This window comes from Lactuca virosa, chromosome 9, assembly GCF_052849685.1.
Source record: "Lactuca virosa cultivar CGN04683 chromosome 9, Lactuca_virosa_CGN04683_v6, whole genome shotgun sequence".
NCBI classification, from domain to species: domain Eukaryota; kingdom Viridiplantae; phylum Streptophyta; class Magnoliopsida; order Asterales; family Asteraceae; genus Lactuca; species Lactuca virosa.
This window is the reverse complement of record NC_136434.1, coordinates 24951859-24972539: the sequence shown is the minus strand read 5'-3', so window position 1 is coordinate 24972539 and position 20681 is coordinate 24951859. Positions and strand designations below refer to the sequence as shown.

Sequence of the window (20681 nt, the reverse complement as noted above, 5' to 3'; positions counted from 1 at the left end):
AATTGCCGTGTAAATTTAAGCAAAAATTAAAAGTGGAGGTGTTTAAGAAGAAGGTTTATGTGTGCCCAAAGTAAAACCCAAAATGAGGGGATGAAGATGGAGAAGGGCAACGACAAGTCAGCAACCGAAAAAAGATATAGAAGGATGGGTCTGGCGACAACGACCACAATTGTCGGAGGGAGGTGTGGAGAGAGGAAATGAATAGAGATAAGAAAGAGAAATATGGTAAGAAAAAAGAAATGTAAATATGAAGAAAGAGGAGGAGAGAAATAGTGAAGAAAAATAAATAATTTTTTTTAAATTCATTTTCTTTTTAAGTAAAATTAACTTTAAAAGATGACAAAATAAATTATAAATGATAGGAACGTTATTTTATGTGGTTGAGGAACAACCACAACCATGAACAAATAGAAATGATATGAATCATCTATATAACAAAAAAAAAAAAAGTTAAAAACGAAACTTAAAAATCCAGAAAACCACAAGGACTATTTATGTAATTTTGTGTAGGTTATCTAAAATAACTATTGATAAACTAATTAAGCTTAAATAACGTAGGCTGCCTAAATAATGTAACTATTTATGTAACTTTGTGTAGGTTATCTAAATAATGTAGCCCATTATTTAGATGTTATACAATTAAAAATAAAAAGACTAATTAAAATTACATTGTTTTTATATTTAAAAGTTAAAAGGTTGGATGATCAAATTGCATTGTTTTTATATTTAAAAGGTTGGATGATTGAATTTTTAAGGTCAAAAGCACATCCTTTAAAAGAAAAAGGTTCACTCACTATTAACGTGTTTCTTATTAGATTCCATTTAAACATAATTTGCTTTGCTCCCCAATTAAAGTAACATTTATAATCATAAAATATACACAACTTTTCTTAAATTCAAATACACAATAAACACACACACATGCTGAGAAAAAAAACCATATAATTTATCATTTTTTCTACAAACACACCAAATTGTAAAAGATTGACATTACGAGGGTGTAAATTGAATTTTTAGAAAAACGTAGGGTTACCAGGGTGCGACTCTATCCCCATAAAAGGCCCCCCTTCGTCTTTGCACGGCTACAAGAGCTATCAACCCCCTTTTAACACCACCTAAAATCTCAATCCACATTCCCCCTCCCCCCCTAGATTCAATCAGAGATCCCCATTTCAAGTTTATTCCCACCATGGATTACGTACGCTCTTGTTTTATACTCTGTTCTTTTTACTTATTCACTTACTCACTCCGTTCTTAGATTCAAAAAACAAGCGCAAGTAATCGATCAATTACTTCCGTTTCACTGTAAAATTGTTTGGTTTATAGTATTAACTTCTGTTTCGTTCCAGGAGTACAAGAGAAACCACGTTCCCGCGTTTGGAAGCTGGGATTGCGATAACGATCTCCCGTTCACTCAGTGTTTTGAGTCGGCGAGGCAAGCTGGACTGCTTCGATACAGCTATTCGGAAGATCGTGATCTGTACGTCACCGGCGATTTGTATGACAACAATGTCGTCACTCCGGCTATGATTGTCGTTCCTCGTCGCACTGTAAGTTGATTTTCTTTCTCCCTTCTAATTTTCACCATTAAATTCATTTCAATACTGTTTACAGCGTTTTGTTTTTTCTATAAAATTCACAAATAATGTATCACATGGATGAATCATTGTAGATTCAAAAAATAATGTTCAGATTGACACTATTCCTTGTTATAAAGTAAAATTTCTTTTGATATCTCACAACTATGATTCTCCTATCGATTCTTATGTATAACCAAATCAATATTCTTATGAAAATTTAAAAGAAAATACATTCTGTATATGATTTTGTTGTATCTACACTTGTAGAATCTATTAGAATTTCTTGGTCTTACAGTCAAATTTTGTATCACTTGAGACCAAGTACAGTGTGCATAAATAAATAGTACATAAGAAATGTAATAGCGAAACATAAGGCTGGAAAAACTCTTGGCTTTTTCAATGGTAAAGTTTGACTTGTACTTTATGGTACAACAGGGGAAAGCAGGATACCCGCATGTGAAGGAAGGGAAAAAAGACTCATGGGTCGTCTGTGACTACGAATACGACTACACTTACGACTGTGACGTAAAGGAGCCTCCTAGCCCCGTCAGCGTAGCAACACCACCACCACCATCACCACCGCCACGACGGCGACAACAACCAAAGAGGCACGTTAAACCCAAAGCCGTAGACGAAGATCTGTACAGAATCTCGCCGGAGCTCCTCCGTGCCAAGCCCAGAAAGGTAATTTCACAGAACCCTATCTTTATATGACTAAAATGACCCTACCTCTCTCCCTCTCCCTCTCACACACACAAACACACACACGTGGGTGACGTTGTGTGTGATAGATAACATGTACAGGTCCATAAATGTCGATGGGTTGTCAAAACGAAATGATCACACATCACGAGTCCGCTGACACATTTGTATGGAATTACCCGGAATTGTAGGCACGTAATTTAACATTTTTGTCCATTCACACAAGTTAAAACTCTTAAAGTCAACACTGTTTTCATTTGTCAATGATTCTTTTCATTATTATAACCCCATAAACAATCAACCATGGTTAAAAATTAAAATAACAGTTAACAGTAGGAGCTACCCAATGGGAATCAAATGGAGAAGAAGGTGACAAAATAGAATTGTGTTTTTGTTGTTTATGTTGGTTTTTTTGTAATTGTAGAAAAAATGGGGATTGTTTTCAAGCTGCATGCAGCCAACTTGTGGGATATGAAGACAAATTAAAGCTTTCAAGGTACATAGATGTATTCAAGACAATGGAAGCCTAATATTATAGGGTGGTAGAGTAGAGATTTAGTGTAAATTGGGCTTAATAGTATAGGCCCAAAAGAGCCATCACATCTCTATTAACTCATTATTATTGTGGCAAGAGAGTAATGATTAATGAGAGGATGATGATGTTATTAAAGTTGCCTTGTTGGTTTTGTTAACATCTTTTTTGGGAATCTTTTTTTATTTGTTTTTGGAATTTGAAGTGATATAATTGTTGGTAATAATTGATTGGTTTCAGACAAAAATGTTGTACTTTGTGTTTACAAACAAACGAGATGCATAAAGCTTTGCATACAATATGGAAAAAGCAAACATATGTGAATAAAAATTAGAATCAATAAATAGCTTGATTCAAAACATTGTAGTATTCCAAGATAAAAATTTATATCTTTTTGGAGTATACAACTAGCTAATCAGTTATAGAAACATGAATACATGTTTCGAGTTAATAGTTAATTATAGAAACTTGAATAAGACGAATGGCACTTTTTTTTTTTTTTTTTTGTAGTGAGAATAAAAAAATTAACAGATAGAAAGTGAAGACGTAAATATGTTTTTGGGCACCTAGAGTTGTCATATGTAGATGTATTATGGGATATCAAATGGTAAAACTGTAAAAAACCAAAATTTGATATCATCAAATACAACCATCATGAAATATTACAAAAACAAATAATGTGATATCACAAAAATGACTAAATTAGATACACATTTACATGAGGATCACCTTTTTTACTTTTTAGACCTATCCCATAAAATGCCCACTAATTAATTATATAACTAGCTAATTGCGAAATATCTTGTCCAACTTAAATGGGTACTTCACAATCCTCCTTGTTGTGAAATGTGAAGTACTTGATTATTGTGAAATCTTTATCGAGGAATATTTTCACAATGGTCATCCAATTGAATATTTAGAATATATTCATGCTAGATTGTCGCGACAAATAATCAAATAGCGTTATGTAGCACACAGCATTTCAATTGATGAATTATGATATGCAATTGCTTGCTAGTAAATAAAAAAACTTTCTGGTTGGTTGATTTGTTAGGGAGGAAGTTGCATCTAGAAGATAATATGATCTAATTAATATTATGACATTTTGAACTCAATTAGGTTATGGAGCAAGTTGACAATAGTTGATAAACATTGGTTCAAAACAAAAACTATGACGAAAATTTTCATTTCTAAAAGACATTTTTCATAAAACCATGAGATAGATAAACATTGGTTCAAAACAAATCCATAGAAATATGAGTATCCAAAATAATCTCTCAATATACAAATCAGCAGGAGGATGTGTACCATCACGCATTTGTCTTGCCCTGATCATCAGAAGAACCTGAAAACATTGAAATCCACAACTATAAGCCAAAACTTAGTGAGTTCCCTAAAAATACCTCACACAACAATACATATACAATGCATGCACATCGGCCCCACAATATAAAACTGGATTGCCCCTGGGCCCATAGTCATTAGACTGGATTGCCTCTGGGCCCACAATCACAAGACTGGGTTGCCCTGGCCCACAGTCATAAGACTGGACTGCCTCGGGTTTGTTGGCCTACAACACAAAGTCATACCACCTCAACCTAACCGCAATATGTCGACATATGCACCAAAACAATAACAAGCAAACACATGTAATCATAGCATATCTACTAGACTAACAGCAAACGACAGCATAACAATATCCTATGCACAAGGACATCTACTGCAATACAAAGTATAATGAGAAAACTCATCTCGCACACTAACAGAAAAACATAACAGCTCTTGCAAATCCAAACAGGTACTACTAGTCACTTATTCAATAATCAGGAACCAGGTTCTTAAACTACAGTCCAATATCCACTAGTTGACTTAGAGTCAATTTTGGTCAAAAATCAACGGTCAACCTCCAGTTGACCTATGCTGAGCGTAGAGCTTAAGGCGGTAAAACGAGCAATTTCATAGCTACGCTCAACGTAGCCACATGATGTCCAAATTTTCATTAAGTTCTTAAAACAGAAGGCCAGCTCCCCAAACTTTCAGATCTATACCAAATGGACGTCTTAATGGATAAAGTCTCTGCTTTTATCCAATTGCATGGTTTCAAAGAGCACAAAACCAAATCCTAGATCCATAAAGCTACCCATTGCTCAAGAGCTAATGCATGGATGGATGAGAGTGACCAAGCTCTCATTTTAATGACTTAATAACCCTAAAAACGTCTTGAAATGATACTCAAATGGTTTGGAGTGGAGTAACTTATACTCATATAGACCAAGGTTATGGGGACCAAAGCAAAGAAATATTAAGAGGAACTAGATCTAACATGAAACATCAAGGTAGAAACTTTATACCTTCTAGAGGAGGATTACAAGATGCAAATCCCTGATCCACAACCTTGGAGCTTCCCAAGTGCTTCCCCAATGATGCTCTTCCTTCAAGGATGCACACAAAAACTCTATGTCACCCATCCCTGGATTGCTCTCGCCCGGGTACACTTAACTGCAAAGTTCTTATGGGATCTGCTACCCACACGACTTTAAAACGCGTTGTGTCAAGGAAGGTATCCACACCCCTTATAAGGAAATGTTTCATTTTCCTTCTAATACGATGTGGGATCAGGTGCAACCCACCTTCACCCCCCCCATGATAGGGTTCGACGTCCTTATCGAACACATCGACCCGTACCCCAGATCTGATACCATTTGTAACATCCCCCTCTGACACATATCATAATATTGTCCGCTTTGGGTTCCTGACATGAAAACTTCCCATGGGGTCAACGATCCCTAAATTGCTCTCGCCCGGACAAGCTTAACTGCAGATTTCTTATGGGATTTACTACCCTCAAAGATTTAAAACGCGTTGTGATAGGTAATGTATCCCTATCCCTTATAAGGAATGCTTAGTTCTCCTTCCCAGTCGATGTGGGATTAGGTGCATGTATCTACCCACCTTCACCCCCCATTATAGGGTTCGACGTCCCCGTCAAACACATCAACCCGTGCCCTTGCTCTGATACCATTTGTAACATCCCCCTCTAGTACATATCACAATATTGTCCACTTTAGGCCACTCGCCCCTCGGCATGAGGAATTCCCAGGGGGTCACCCATCCCGGTACTACTCCCGCCCGAGCACGTTTAACTGCAAAGTTCTTATGGGATCTGCTCCACGCACGACTTTAAAACGCGTTGTGACAGGGAAGGTATCCACACCCCCAATAAGGAATGTTTCGTCTCCTTCCCAGCCGATGTAGGATTAGGTGCAACCCACATTTTTGTAACATCCCCCTCCGGAACGTATCACAATATTGTCCGCTTTCGGCTCCCGGAACGAAAAACTTTCTAGGGGGTCACCCATCCCTGAATTGCTCTCACCCGGGCACGCTTAACTGTAGAGTTCTTATGGGATCTTCTTCCCTCACGGCTTTAAAACGCGTTGTGACAAGGAAGGTATCCACACACTTTTTAAGGAAATGTTTCGTTCTCCTTCCAAGCCGATGTAGGATTAAGTGTGATCCACCTTCACCTCTCATTATAGGGTTAGACGTCCCCATCGAACGCATCGTCCCGTGCCATCGCTCTAATACCATTAGTTAAATCCCCCTCCGGTACGTATCACAATGTTGTCCGCTTTGGGCTCCCGGAACGAAAACTTCACAGGGGGCCACCCATCCCTGAATTGCTCTCGTCCGAGCAGACTTAATTGTAGAGTTCTTGTAGGATCTGTTGCCCTCATGGATTTAAAATGTATTGTGACAGTAAAGGTATCCACACCCCTTTTAAGGAAATGTTTCGTTCTCATTCCAAGCCAATGTAGTATTATGTGACATCCCTATTTTCACGGCCAGAAAAGACCGATTTTGTTTATGCTTTATAAAAATCAGAGTACCTCTTTTAATAAAAACGTTGCGGAATTTGTTCCCAGAAAAACATGATAAATATGTTATCAAAGCATTTCCGAAGAAATGTATTTTTATCCATTTTAAAACATTTGGGATGTCATCGTCAATACAGAAACATAAGCATAAACAGATCTTACATTCATTTACACTAGTGATATACATCTCTTTTAAATCCCTCAGTGTAAAGTAGCTTCATACCGACTCATGTGATACAAATAAGCTTGAGTGGGTCAGGTTGGGAAACCTGGTGAGTACATAGGATTTTCAACCCACAATAATTTAATTATTATGTTTAAACATCAAACAATCAACCCAATTACCCATCCCCATTATCTTCCTTACTCTTAGGGATCTACCCTAAGAATCATTTATCCTGCATTCGTTCATTTCGAAGCCCATTGCTTCCAGGGTTTATATGATAGGCACTAAGTCCATAACTGCCAATGCTTGTTCGTAAAACACTAATTCCATAGCTGCTAAAGTTTATTCATCGGGTACTAAATCCATAACTACTAGTGTTCAGCTAATAGGTACTAAATCCATAGCTACCAACGTTTATTTAACAGGTACTAAGTCCATAGCTACCAACGTTTATCTAACAGGTACTAAGTCCATAGCTACCAATGTTTATTCGATAGGAACTAAGTTCATAGCTGTCGATGTTATTTGTTAGGCACTAAGTCTATAGCTGTCAATGTTCACTCATATCATCTTTCATCTCTCATCATTCATCTACCCATGTTTTACCCAACATATTCGTAGATATAAAATACGTATACAGTTTAAATTATTTAAAACATGTATAAAATCGTTCATCCAGCATAGAAAGCAAGTATTCAAATACTATGCACACATAGCACGTAATTTATATAAAATACTTCATATCTATGTGTAAGATGAAAGTAACTATGCACTCACCTGATTAGGTGGTGACTCTGCACTTGGACAGCACTTCGTTACTCTTAAAACAATTTCCTTCGACAAAACCTAGTATCATTACCACTAGGGTTTAGTCTAATATTTATTGCGACTAATTATTAGTCTTAGCATTATTATTATTATATAAGCGTTTAAACAATATTTTCCAACCACTATGTACAGACATTGGCCAGACATAAAACACCGGAGGGCAGGACCATTTTGGCATATAGCACTTCTGAAATCCAACAACCCTATGCGGCCCTTTAAACCAGATTCCCCATACCGTGAGTAGTTAAAAAGATATTATAACGACGCTTATATAACCCATAATAATATCTCAAATAATTATTATAAGGTCCTAATAACGTTACTATATTTAAATAAAAGCTATATTAAAAATTAGGTAGGCGTACCTTACCTACGAGGGGGTTTGGCTAGAAGTCGGGCTCTGCAGGGGCAGGACTTCCGAGCCGAAAGCTCTTCTTTTCGGAGCCGTCGAGCGCTCCGGGGCTTTCTTCTAGCGCTAGGGGAGTTTTTTTTGGGAGGTTTAGAGAGAGTGTAGAGAGAAGAAAGAATGAGAAATGTGTGAAGAAAATGAGGGTGGGAGAGGTTCTATTTATAGGTTGAAATATGGCTGAACTTGGTGCCACATGTCACCATCTGGTGGCAAGACTTGGGGAGAAAGCAATTGCCAAGATTGTGCCACATCACCCATTTTCGCACATCACACTTCCGACTTCTAAAATCCGTAACTATCGCATACGAGCTCCGTTTTTTATGTTCTTTATATCCACGCGTAGGTAAAAATAAGATCTACAACTTTCCTTTTGACTCCGTCGGCTAATTCTCGACCGATCTTAAATTTAACAGTAGAAGGTGACTACACTGTTAAATGTCCGCGTAAAATTCATAACTTCTACATATGGACTCCGTTTTCGTCTGTCTTTTTGTCGCTGAGTTCCTATTAATGAGATATTCAATTCTAATTTAGGTCGCGTTGGTCAAAAACCGCTCGATCTATAATTCGAGTTTCGGGTCGTGCACTGCTAGACCAAATCTTAGAAAAATCATAACTTCATCATACGAAGTTAGATTTGGGCGTTCTTTTTATGCATGCTCTCGGTTTAACGTATACTACAACTTTTTTTTAGATCACTAAGGCCAAAAAGTCCTCTATCGTAAATTCACTATTTACGTCGCGTAGTGCCGTGCCGGTTTTGTCGCGAAACTTCGACAAGCCATAACTTCTTCGTTATAACTCCGATTTCGGCATTCTTTATATGTACGGAACCCTTGTGACATATTTTACAAATTGGTTAAGATTACTCCTACTAAATAATCTTCCATCAAAAACTCATTTTTGATGCTCATTGTCTCTAAATTAACTAGCCCGAATCTACGGGCGTTACAGATTAGGTGCAACCCACCTTCACCCCCTATTATAGGAAATGTTTCGTTCTACTTCTAAGGAAAAGTTTCATTCTCCTTCTAAGGAAATGTTTCGTTCTCCTTGAAATTAACTTTAAACAAAATAATAAAAATACCAGCAAGGATCGGCTGTTACAATTCTCCACACTTGAACTAGATTTCGTCCTCGAAATCCTCAGCTGCAAATAGATATGGATAGTGCTCACGCATCTCCGCATCGGGCTCCCAGGTCCACTTGGAACCCTTCTACTGTTGCCTCCGAACCTTGACTAAGGGCACCACCTTGTTGTGTAAGGCCTTCGTCTTCCTATCCAGAATCTCTATCGGTCGCTCTACATAATTCAGGCGCTCATCGACCTAAATGTTGTCTAACAGAACACTTCTGAATCGTTAACTAAGCACTTCCGAAGAAGAGAAACATTGAAGGTGTTATGAATCTGGCTAATTTTCCTTAGGTAGATCTAACCGGTAGCCACCTTTCCTACCCTGACCGCCACTCGAAAAGGTCCAATAAATCGGGGGCCCAACAAAACCATGTCTTTAATCCAACTCGGACCGTTTCTTATCAGCATAACTCTTCTACTGGTTCTATGCTATCTGTAACCTCTGACTGATCTGCTGATTAAGTTCCGTCGTCAGGAGTACCCCCTCCGTCCTCCCTATGACCCTATGACCGACCTCTCCCCAACAAACTGGAGTACAACATTTCCTCCCATATAGAAGCTCATACGAAGGTGCACCAATGATGGAATGATAATTATTGTTGTTGTGCTGCAAATGGTAGTCAAGTGAGAGAGTCCACTCGAGGGCTGTTGAAGATCGATTCGTGAATGAGCTCAATCATATTCAAAAGTTGTATGACTTGATCGAAGTGAGCTTGGGAAGGGGTTTGGTGGTGTGCACTTCACTGGTTGAGAAAACTCATGAAGAATCACGTACATGATATCACGTGAGTAGATTGGAGATAACACACTAGAGTTTGGATGATGGATAGCATACAAAGATGAGAAAATGTGCATGATCGAAGTAATCTGATTGCTTCCCTAAACCAAACATTGATGACAATGCGACCCGGAGATATTGCAGCTACAAATAAAATTGTGTTTGTCTTGCTGCCATTGTTGAGGGTACACATGCTAGTGGTTGTTCATCTTGTTATGTAATGATGTATGTGCTTGAAACAAAAAAAACATACCTGATGATCAGAAGAGGATGTCCACTTATTCTGATTGAAGGATGATCAAACGATGATGTGCACTTGCTTGATGGATGATCAGAAGCAAATATTTTTTTACCAGTTCGGTTCCTGGTTTTGGGCAGGTTCCAATGACCAGTTCCCGGTTCCAAAATTTGACAATTATATAGTATCGGTCCTGGCCCGACCGGTTCCATTGGGTTCCGATTCCGGTACCGGTTCCGGTTCCGGCCGGTTCCACTGTTCCTTTGCTCATACCTACAAGATACTGTTGATTTCCAACAAGATCTAGGGTTTTTTCTGTGCAGATGGTTCCGACTAGGCCGTTAGGGTTTCTCAGCGGACTGTAGATCTACAACGTTCTATTGCAGTTCCAAAAACGATGGTCCCTCCGTCTCTCCTCTCGGTATCGCACCAGCACACACACACACACACACAAGGTGTGTGCTTTGTGTTTCTCTTACACACACACGGTGTGTGCTTTGTGTTTCTCTGTTCTTATCTCCCAATATTAGTTACACAATAGATGAAGCGTGCAAGATGAAGGGTGGTTATCGGAGGTTTGTTTCTTCATGTTTAGTGGATGTCAACATCGATCTCAACATTGATTTTGATTTCGGGATTTATGTTTAGGATCTCCGTCACCTACGCTGTCGGATCTACAAAACTGTCACTGGAATCATCTGATTCAGTGGTTCATCTGTGCAGAGTTGTTGGAGTCGTGAGAGGTGGTCGGAAAACACTCGGTGGTGCCATCTTGTAACACCCCATTTATTAATGAAATAAATTAATTAATTAATTAATGCATAATAGCCCTAAAATCAATAATTATATAGCAAGGTGTTGGTCTCGAGGAGCTATTGGTCATGATTTAGAGTTTCGGGGGTTAAAATGTAAATTCGAGAGTTATTTTGTAAAGATTTTTAGAAGACAGGGGGTGTTTGGTATCATTTTTACCTAGTTTGAAAGGATTTTTGGAAGCAAGGGCTAAAGGGTAAAATTCGGACTTAATTTGTAAAGGATTTCAGGAGGCAGGGTTTAAATGGTAAGTTTTGGGCTAAGATTAAAAGATTCTTATGGGGGAGGGACCATTGTTGTCATTATGGGAATAAGTTTGGAAGGGTATCGGGTATAAAGCATTCCCGTAACCCTAACCCTAGAGGATATCACCAGCTGCCACCTCTCCATCCTTATGTCTCCCTCACTGGCGCCACTCCCCCTTCTTCGTCTCCGGCGTCGTTGCCACCGGAGTCCAAGCCACTGTCACCGCCGAACTCAATCGCCACCATCTTGGTTGATCGACGACGTCCTTTTTCCCTCTACGTTAGAAAAGAGTTAGGCAGTCTGAGAATGGAGCGTCGGGTCGTCGCACCACCGTCAACATCGTGGTGGCCTGTTGCAGTGAAGCCGAGCAACCACCACCCTGCTTCTGTCGCTGTTGCCTTCTCCGACGGGAAGTACCGCTGTGACCACTAGGGCTGCTGCCCGCCTCCCTGTGCCCGCCGCTGCCTATACAGTTCGTACTAGCTGCCCCGGTTACGCTCCGCCATGATCATCCACTGTTACTTAGCAAACCCCGCCGTCAACCGCCGTCTGCTGCCATTTCTGTCACTTCTCTTGCGCCACCAACCACCTTGGGGGGTGGCTGTGTGCGTGTTTTGGAGTATGTTCAAGTGTACCGGCAGTGCCTTGTATTCAAGGGTTGTATTGGTGACATTTGGCCGGAAATCCCACTGCCACCACCGTGAGGTGGTGGCTACCATTGAAAAACCATCGTTGTCGCCGCCTTGAGCCACCAGGTGGGTGGCTGGAGTGTATTATGCAATCTGAAGTATGTGTGTGTGTTTTGTTTGGCTGGAAAACCAAGGAAGCCACAACCACCACCACGTGCCACCGCCGACCACCACTAGGTTGGTTGTGTGTGTGTGTGTGTTTATGTTAGTTAGTGTGTGTGTTTATTTTGGATTAGAGCATTGTAATTGTAATTAGAAAAAAGAATAATGAAAAGAAACTCAAAACCACCACCGTAAGGTGGTGGCCGCCACCGTGAGCCGCCGTTGACCACCACTACCCGAGGTGGTAGTGGGTGGTGCCCGACTAGCAAAACCCTAATTGACCTAAGGAAACCCTAATGGGCTTAAAGATTTAGTTTTGGGCCTATTGGGCTATGATTGGGTGGGAAACCCTAATTAGGGTTTAGAAAACCCAAATTTTGGATATATGGGCCTTTGACTTATTGGGACCCACATTTGGGCCATTGGAATGGAATTGTGAATTACACCCAATCACACCATATGATTTATCTAGTAGAGTGATGGACTTAATGGATTAAGTCCATAATGGGTTAAGTGAGAAACACTTAACCCTACTTGTCATTTTATGTGAAACCCTAATTTCACTTGGGTTTTGAGTTGGGCCTTCCTATTGGGCCTTGGTGATTGGGATAATAATGGGCCATTCAAGAATGATCATATGAACTAGAATATTTAGATGGGATTTAGGGTAAGACCCATATGAGGGTTTGGGCCCAATTTGGAAAATTGGGCCATAGATGGGCCATAATTGGGCCTTGATTCATTATTGGACTTTAAGGCCTTTGGATTGGGCCTTGAGCATGAGTAAAGATAAGTTAGGGGTAAAGTAGTCTTTTACCCCAAGCATGGACTTATGGATATGTGTTGGGGACCCAATTATTAATTGGGTGTTATTTTGATGTTGACAGATTCGGGAATCTGTCATCCAGCAGCTAGGGTTTTGTCAGCGGGACTTCAGCAGTGTGAGGTGAGTCTTCTCCTATAGGAAAGGGTCTAAGGCACCAAGGCCGGCCCATTTATGTGTGATAGTATATGTCGGGGTTAGCCCGATGTAGATGGTATGTTTCCGGACTTCGGTCTGATGCCGGGGCAAGCCCGAGGAATGTTTAGCTTATATGTTGTGTTATGTGATCCGGACTTCGGTCCGATGTCGGGGCGAGCCCGCAGAATGTTTAGCTTATATGTTGTGTTATGTGATCCGGACATCGGTCCGATGCCTAGGGCAAGCCTAGGATGAGATTAGCATGAGATCAACAGTAGTAGTAGAAGGGACTTGGTGGAGTCGAGGCAGTTCTTGAGGAAAGTACGGATAGATGTGGAAGGTAGCATGGGACCATACTACTGAAAATATAGGATCCGTACTCGAATCAAGGAAGGCTGAGATGAATCCAGGAAAATTATAGTGTGTGAGATCCCTCGAGTTATGATGAGAATTATGAAGATTGTGCACGTATGTTTTCGAGTATAGTGACGCTACGTGATAGACTAGATGGTAGTTCTGGTGCTGGCGAGGGATCAAGCTCGGACTCTGGAGCTGGGCAGCTTGATGGTCAGATGAGGGAGTTCATTCCATCTGAGAGTATGCGCGGTATCATTGACCAGACTCCTGTGATCTTCAGTATGATCAAGGAGGGCATTCTAGAGATTTGTGATGAGAGGATGAGTGCATTCTGCACTGAGATAGCAACCATGATAGGGATGCGTACGCTGATGATTCAGGAGTTCAGAGCTTGAGAAGCTCCAGATTATCATGGGGCTAGGGACCGTATTGCTAGCACCAGGTGATTGGCAGTTGTCGCCAATATTTTCGTACCAGCCGTAGTCTCGAAAGGGGACAAGGACCGACTTGCTTCCTGCCTCCTGAAGGACAGGGCAAGTGATTGATGGGAAGAGGTTGGTAGAAGGTTGAGTGATGATGCGGTTGATGCTATGTCATGGGATGACTTTTAGACCAGATTCCGGGCCGAGTGTGCCCATGCGATTGAGGCACAACAGTTGGCGCAAGAGTTATTAGATCTCCACCAGACGACTGAGACTGTGGCAGAGATCACTGCAAAGTCTCGGGAGAGAGCTTAGATGGTACCATAGTATGCAGCAGTTGAGGAAATAAAGAAGGTGAAGTATCATGACATACTGCAGAATGATAGCAGGGAGATCGTGAGTATCTCGGGGTGCAAGACCCTGAATGATATGACTTCTAGAGCTCGAGAACGGGATATGGACTTGGAGCACATTGGTAAGAGGGAATCAGATCAGTTGCTTATACTGAAGGGTCTCGGGAGGAGACCCAAGATTTAGGATTAGCTTTTAAGAGGCCAGCAGGACCAGATTCGGTGCAGCACTTGCGGGAAACTGCACAAGGGAGCCTTTCGTTCCAAGGGTTTGAGTAAGTGTAAGTCTGGATTATCCTCTGTTTGTGTTTGAATTATATTTTCAAGAGATGTCATATGCCAATTGCATACCGAGAATTATTAGTGGATAGCGATAGATCATTTCCCAAATTGCGGGATTGGGAGAGTACAACGTCATCTTGGTTTATTCCAAGACTGAGGAGCAGCACGAGAAGCACCTGAGGGAGGTGCTAGAGACTTTGAGGAGGGAGAGACTTTTTGCAAAGTTCTCCAAATGTGAGTTCTGGTTGCGCGAGCTGCAATTTCTAGGGCACCTTGTCAACCAGAAGGGTATATTGGTCGATCCGGCCAAGATAGAGGTCGTGACGCAGTAGGAGATTTCGAGGTCTCCAACTGAGATTCAAAGTTTCCTGGGTCTAGCGGGTTATTACCGAAGATTTATTCGGGACTTCTCCAAGATTGCAGTTCTGTTGACTCGACTGACCAATAGGTCGGTGGCCTTTTTCTGAGGGCCTGAGCAGCAGGCAGCCCTCGAGACTCTCAGACAACGGTTGTGTGAGGCACCGATTCTCACCTTGACAGAGGGTGTAGATGATTTTGTGGTTTACTGTGACGCTTCAATCACATGGCATGGGTGCAGAACTGATGCATCGGGGTCACATGATAGCAGGCCTTAGGGAATCAGGTTAGGGATCCCAGTCAGGACATGAGTTCGGTTTGGGATGTTAGGTCGTGTGTATGCTCGACGTTGGGTGTGTTCGGATTAGTAATCCGCAACTGAGAGAGTGAGAGAAAGTGTTGTAAGTCTGCGGGTGTAGCCGTAGCATTCACTAGTAGCCAGATAATGTGAGAAAGTGTTGTAAGTCTGCGGGTGTAGCTGTAGCATTCACTAGCAGCCAGATAGTGTTAGAGTGTTGTAAGTCTGCAGGTGTAGCCGTAGCATTCACTAATATCCAGATATTGTGAGAAAGTGTTGTAAGTCTGCGGGTGTAGCCGTAGCATTCACTAGCAGCCAAATAGTGTTAGAGTGTTGTAAGTCTGCGGGTGTAGCCGTAGCATTCACTAGAAGCCAGATAGTGTTAGAGTGTTGTAAGTCTGCGGGTGTAGCCGTAGCATTCACAAGGTTGACAGATAGTGCTAGAATGTTGTGAGACTGCGGGTGTAGCCGTAACATTCACTAGGTTGGTAGATAGCATGGGAGTGTTGCTAGATCGCAGAAGGAACAGTAGTACCCACCAGTTCGGGTGTAGCAGTGAGGGCGTGGCAAGTCCACAGATTTGGTTTACGGATTTCCCCAGATGAATTAGACCTGTTTGAGCAAGTGATAAGACCGTAGGAACATCACTACAGTTATGAGATCAAGGAAGCAATGAACTGTTTAAGGTCGTGTGTGATTTAAGGCTACCATTGGTCATGTAGCAATCACTTTTAGCCTTGTACATGGTGACGTTAGGACTCGGCGTATGGACCCGATCAGTTAGATCAAAAAGCCATTAGAGCCGCAGTGGTAAGGTAATTAGTGGCAACTAGTTCCAGAGAAGGATTTCGTTCGGAAGTCATGTGAGGCGACTAAGTGGGAGTCCTTTGGCTCCGCAGCCGGGCCGGAACCCGGTATTTCAGAGGACTGACAAATGAATTAAGACCCGGAAGGTCTCGGTAGATTTTGGAAAACAGCCATGTGGCAACATCCTGCTTCAGGCAGTTCAGTGTTCGGGCAGTTCAGCGTTTAGGCAGTGTTAGTATTTGTGATTTAGGTTGCAAGTACGGATGGAATAGCTAGTTTATTGGGAAGTGACAAGTCACTCACAGCGGGATTAGTTGAGCCTTGGCCAAACATAAGTGATCTGCGGGGATAATTAGGTCTGTGATCCTGTTTTATAGTAGGAACCCCAAACTATTAGAAGTTGTAGTCAGTTGAGGGATAAACGGACTGGATTCAACGATAATGATTCAGTATGAGTGGTCTGTCAGGGATTCATACCATCTCGAGACAGCCGATTTCAGACGGAGTAGATGTGATCCTGTTGCGAGGAATTCGTTCACCTACGGATTTTAGGGCTTTGCAAAGATTGGTCACGGCTACCCTGGGAAGGCCAGGGTGTGCCCAGGATGGTGACCATGTTACTAGAGTGGTTGGTCGAGTAAGGAATGGTAAGGAATGATTTTGAGGACGAAATCTAATTTAAGTGGGGGAGAGTTGTAACACCCCGTTTATTAAATAAATAAATAAAATTAATTAATGAATGTATAATAGCCCTAAAATCAATAATTATATAGCAAGGTGTTGGTATCGAGGAGCTAATGGTCATGCTTTAGAGTTTCGGGGGTTAAAGTGTAAATTCGAGACTTATTTTGTAAAGATTTTTAGAAGATAGGGGGTGTTTGGTATCATTTGTACCTAGTATGAAAGGATTTATGGAAGCAGGGGCTAAAGAGTAAAATTCGGACTTAATTTGTAAAGGATGTCAGGAGGCAAGGTTTAAATGGTAAGTTTTGGGCTAAGATTGAAAGATTCTTATGGGGGATGGACCATTGTTGTCATTATGGGAAGAAGTTTGGAAGGATATCGGGTATAAAGCATTCACGTAACCCTAACCCTAGAGGATATAACCAGCCGCCACCTCTCCATCCTTATGCCTCCCTCACCGGCGCCACTCCCCCTTCTTCGTCTCCGGCGCCGTTGCCACCGGACTCCAAGCCACTGTCACCACCGAACTCAACCGCCACCATCTTGGTTGATCGACGGTGTCCTTTTTCCATCTACGTTATGAAAGAGCTAGGCAGTCAGAGAATGGAGCGTCGGGTCGTCGCACCACCATCAACATCGTGGTGGCCTGCTGCAGTGAAGCCGATCAACCACCACCCTATTTCTGTCGTTGTTGCCTTCTCCGACGGGAAGTACCGTTGTAACCACTTGTAACGCCCCGATTTTTCAGGTATTGTTTAAATAAGATTTTGGGTTAAGCTCTACTCGACGAGTTGGTTGACCTACTCGTCGAGTAGCAGCGGGGTGGGATCACGTGTTAAGTGACCTACTCGACGAGTCCTTATTGGGACTCGGCGAGTAGGAGCTGGCAGAAGAAACCCTAAATCCCGGGGTTTGCACCCCTATTTAAAGGAACCTCAGCCTCCTTTGGCCTCTTTATAGTCTTTGAGAGCCCCTTAAAACCCTAATACGTGTGTGTGTGTGTGCCCATTGTGTGTTTGAAGCTTGAAGAGAGGATCTTTGGAGGGAGAAGGCTTAGAGGAGAAGGAGATTGGAGCAAGTAGAGTGTGGAAATCAACTCTTATCTCAGTTATCATCTTCTGGAGGTAACCAAATCACCTTTTTCTTGTGAATCTCTTCTATTGGTTGAGTTTTAGGGTTTTTGGTGAGACATTAAGTTGGAAAGGTGAGCTATGGGCTAGATCTGAGATTGTAACTTCAGATCTGGACCCTCCTTGGATTCTATAAGCATAAAGTTACAGTCTTGGTCATGATTGAGGTCCCTTTTGAGCATAAAGTTCCATTAAGAACTTAAAATAGGCATTTAGAGCCTTTATAGCCATGCATGCACGTAGAGTTTGCAACTTTACGTGATAAGCATGACCTAGAAGCCTGGATCTGTGATTTGGAGCCGCTGCATGGCTCAAAACAAGTATGTTTGGAAAAAGGGACTGAATGGACTCGGCGAGTCGCAAGGTTGACTCGGCGAGTCACAAGAAGATGGCCGTGGACTCGACGAGTTGGATGAACAACTCGGCGAGTCCGATGAAGATTACCATAAGACTCGACGAGTTGAAGAACAACTCGGCGAGTCGGATGAGTTTTCCCTAGGATATGTATGCGTGTGTATCCGTTGAGTTGCAAGGAGGGAACTCGACGGGTGGCCTTAAAGTTTGAACGAGAGTCGAAGGAACTCGACGAGTCACCCCGATGACTCGGTGAGTGGGATGTGCTTCGAGGAACTCGGCGAGTAGCCGAGGGTACTCGGCGAGTTGGGGGTCAACATGGACTGTTGACCTTGACTGAGGACTTTGACTTTGATCAGGGGTTGACTAGCGGATTATGGAGTACCTTATAAGGTTAAGGACTTATGAGTATAATGAACTATGATTATAGGTGGTGGAGCCTGTGTCAAGTGATCCGAGAGTTGGAGTTTACCTTTCGAGTCGACATCTGCGAGGTGAGTTATCCTCACTATATAGATAGGGTCTACGGCACCAAGGCCGACCCTTTAGTTGTTATTGTTATGGTATGCTACATATGGATTTGATCTGCTAGATTGGAATCAGGGTAGACAGTATGTTATGCTTTTATGATCCGTAAGGATTGGTATGTTAGTGACCTGCTAGGTCGGTACTCTAGTTACGAGAGGATTCTATGGTTGATGATCAGTGTGACAGATATGTTTGATGTTTGTATATGTCAGTATGTGATAGTATGCGAACATGGTTATTTACTTGTTGGTTGGGTTGAGGCGGTCCTGCTTTGTGCTGAAAGCCAACATACCCTATGAGCGGTCCGGGGAGGCTGCAGGACCACGAGGCGGACCAGTCATGCCGAAGGCTCAGGATAGATTCAGATAGACTGTAGGCCGAGTAGGGCGGTCTAGTCAGGCCGATGGCCCAGTATGCATGTTGATTGATTGATTGGTTGACTGATTGTTACTGACATGGTATTGTCAGTGTAGTATTGGTATTTTGGGGGTAGCTCACTAAGCCCTCGGGCTTACAGTTTTCAGTTTATTGTTTCAGGTACTTCAGGAGATCGTGGCAAGGTGAAGGCGTGACCGTACCGCTCCTCATCCTTATGTTATGATCTGTTTATGGGACACTCTGATGGATATTGATCTGAAAATATTTTTGTAAACAATACTATTTGACTTTCATTTATGGTTGAAAAAGTTTAAATTTGGCGTAAAATTTTTGGATGTTACACCACTAGGGCTGCTGCCCGCCTCCCTGTGCCCGCCGCCGCCTATACAGTTCGTACTAGTTGCCCTGGTTGCGCTCTGCCATCATCTTCCACTGTTACTTCGCAAACCCCGCCGTCTGCTGCCGTTTCTGTCACTTCTCTTGCGCCACTAGCCACCGTGGGGGGGGGGGTGGTGGCTGTGTTCGTGTTTTGGAGTATGTTCAAGTGTACCGACTGTGCCTTGTATTCAAGGGTTGTAATGGTGACTTTTTGCCGGAAATCCCACCGCCACCACCGTGAGGTGGTGGCTACCATCGAAAAACCGTCGCTGTCGCCGCCTTGAGCCACCAGGTGGGTGGCTGGAGTGTATTACGTAATCTGAAGTATGTGTGTGTGTTTTGTTTGGCTGGAAAACCAAGGAAGCCACCACCACCACCGTGAGGTGGTGGCTGCCACCACGTGCCACCGCCGGCCACCACTAGGGTGGTTGTGTGTGTGTGTGTGTTTATGTTAGTTAGTGTGTGTGTTTATTTTGGATTAGAGCATTGTAATTGTAATTAGAAAAAAGAATAATGAAAAGAAACTCAAAACCACCACTGTAAGGTGGTGGCCGCCACCGTGAGCCGCCGTTGACCACCACTACCCGAGGTGGTAGTGGGTGGTGCCCGACTAGCAAAACCCTAATTGACCTAAGGAAACCCTAATGGGCTTAAAGATTTAGTTTTGGGCCTATTGGGCTATGATTGGGTGGGAAACCCTAATTAGGGTTTAGAAAACCCTAATTTTGGATATATGGGCCTTGGACTTATTGGGACCCACATTTGGTCTATTGGAATGGAATTGTGAATTACACCCAATCACACCATATGATTTATCTAGTAGAGTGATGGACTTAATGGATTAAGTCCATAATGGGTTAAGTGAGAAACACTTAACCCTAATTGTCATTTCATGTGAAACCCTAATTTCACTTGGGTTTTGAGTTGGGCCTTCCTATTGGGCCTTGGTGATTGGGATAATAATGGGCCATCCAAGAATGATCATATGGACTAGAATATTTAGATGGGCTTCAGGGTAAGGCCCATATGAGGGTTTGGGCCCAATTTGGAAAATTAGGCCATAGTTGGGCCTTGGTTCATTATTGGACTTTTGGGCCTTTGGATTGGGCCTTGAGCTTGAGTAAAGCTAAGTTAGGGGTAAAGTAGTGTTTTACCCCATGCATGGACTTATGGATATGTGTTGGGGACCCAATTATTAATTGGGTGTTATTTTGATGTTGACAGATTCGGGAATCTGTCATCTAACAGCTAGGGTTTTGTTAGCGGAACTTCAGCAGTATGAGGTGAGTCTTCTCCTAT

General features: G+C 42.2%; 1 protein-coding gene across 1 annotated transcript; it reads left to right on the top strand.

The window, feature by feature from the left end:
- The first annotated feature begins 1071 nt into the window (after positions 1 to 1071).
- LOC145140628 (uncharacterized) lies at positions 1072 to 3012 on the top strand. The gene is made up of 4 exons (XM_079074055.1): positions 1072 to 1198; positions 1350 to 1550; positions 2016 to 2264; positions 2707 to 3012. Exons 1-4 carry the CDS (start codon positions 1190 to 1192, stop codon positions 2755 to 2757), a joined length of 510 nt encoding a protein of 169 aa, XP_078930181.1. The 5' UTR covers positions 1072 to 1189; the 3' UTR covers positions 2758 to 3012.
- The last annotated feature ends 17669 nt before the right edge of the window (positions 3013 to 20681 follow it).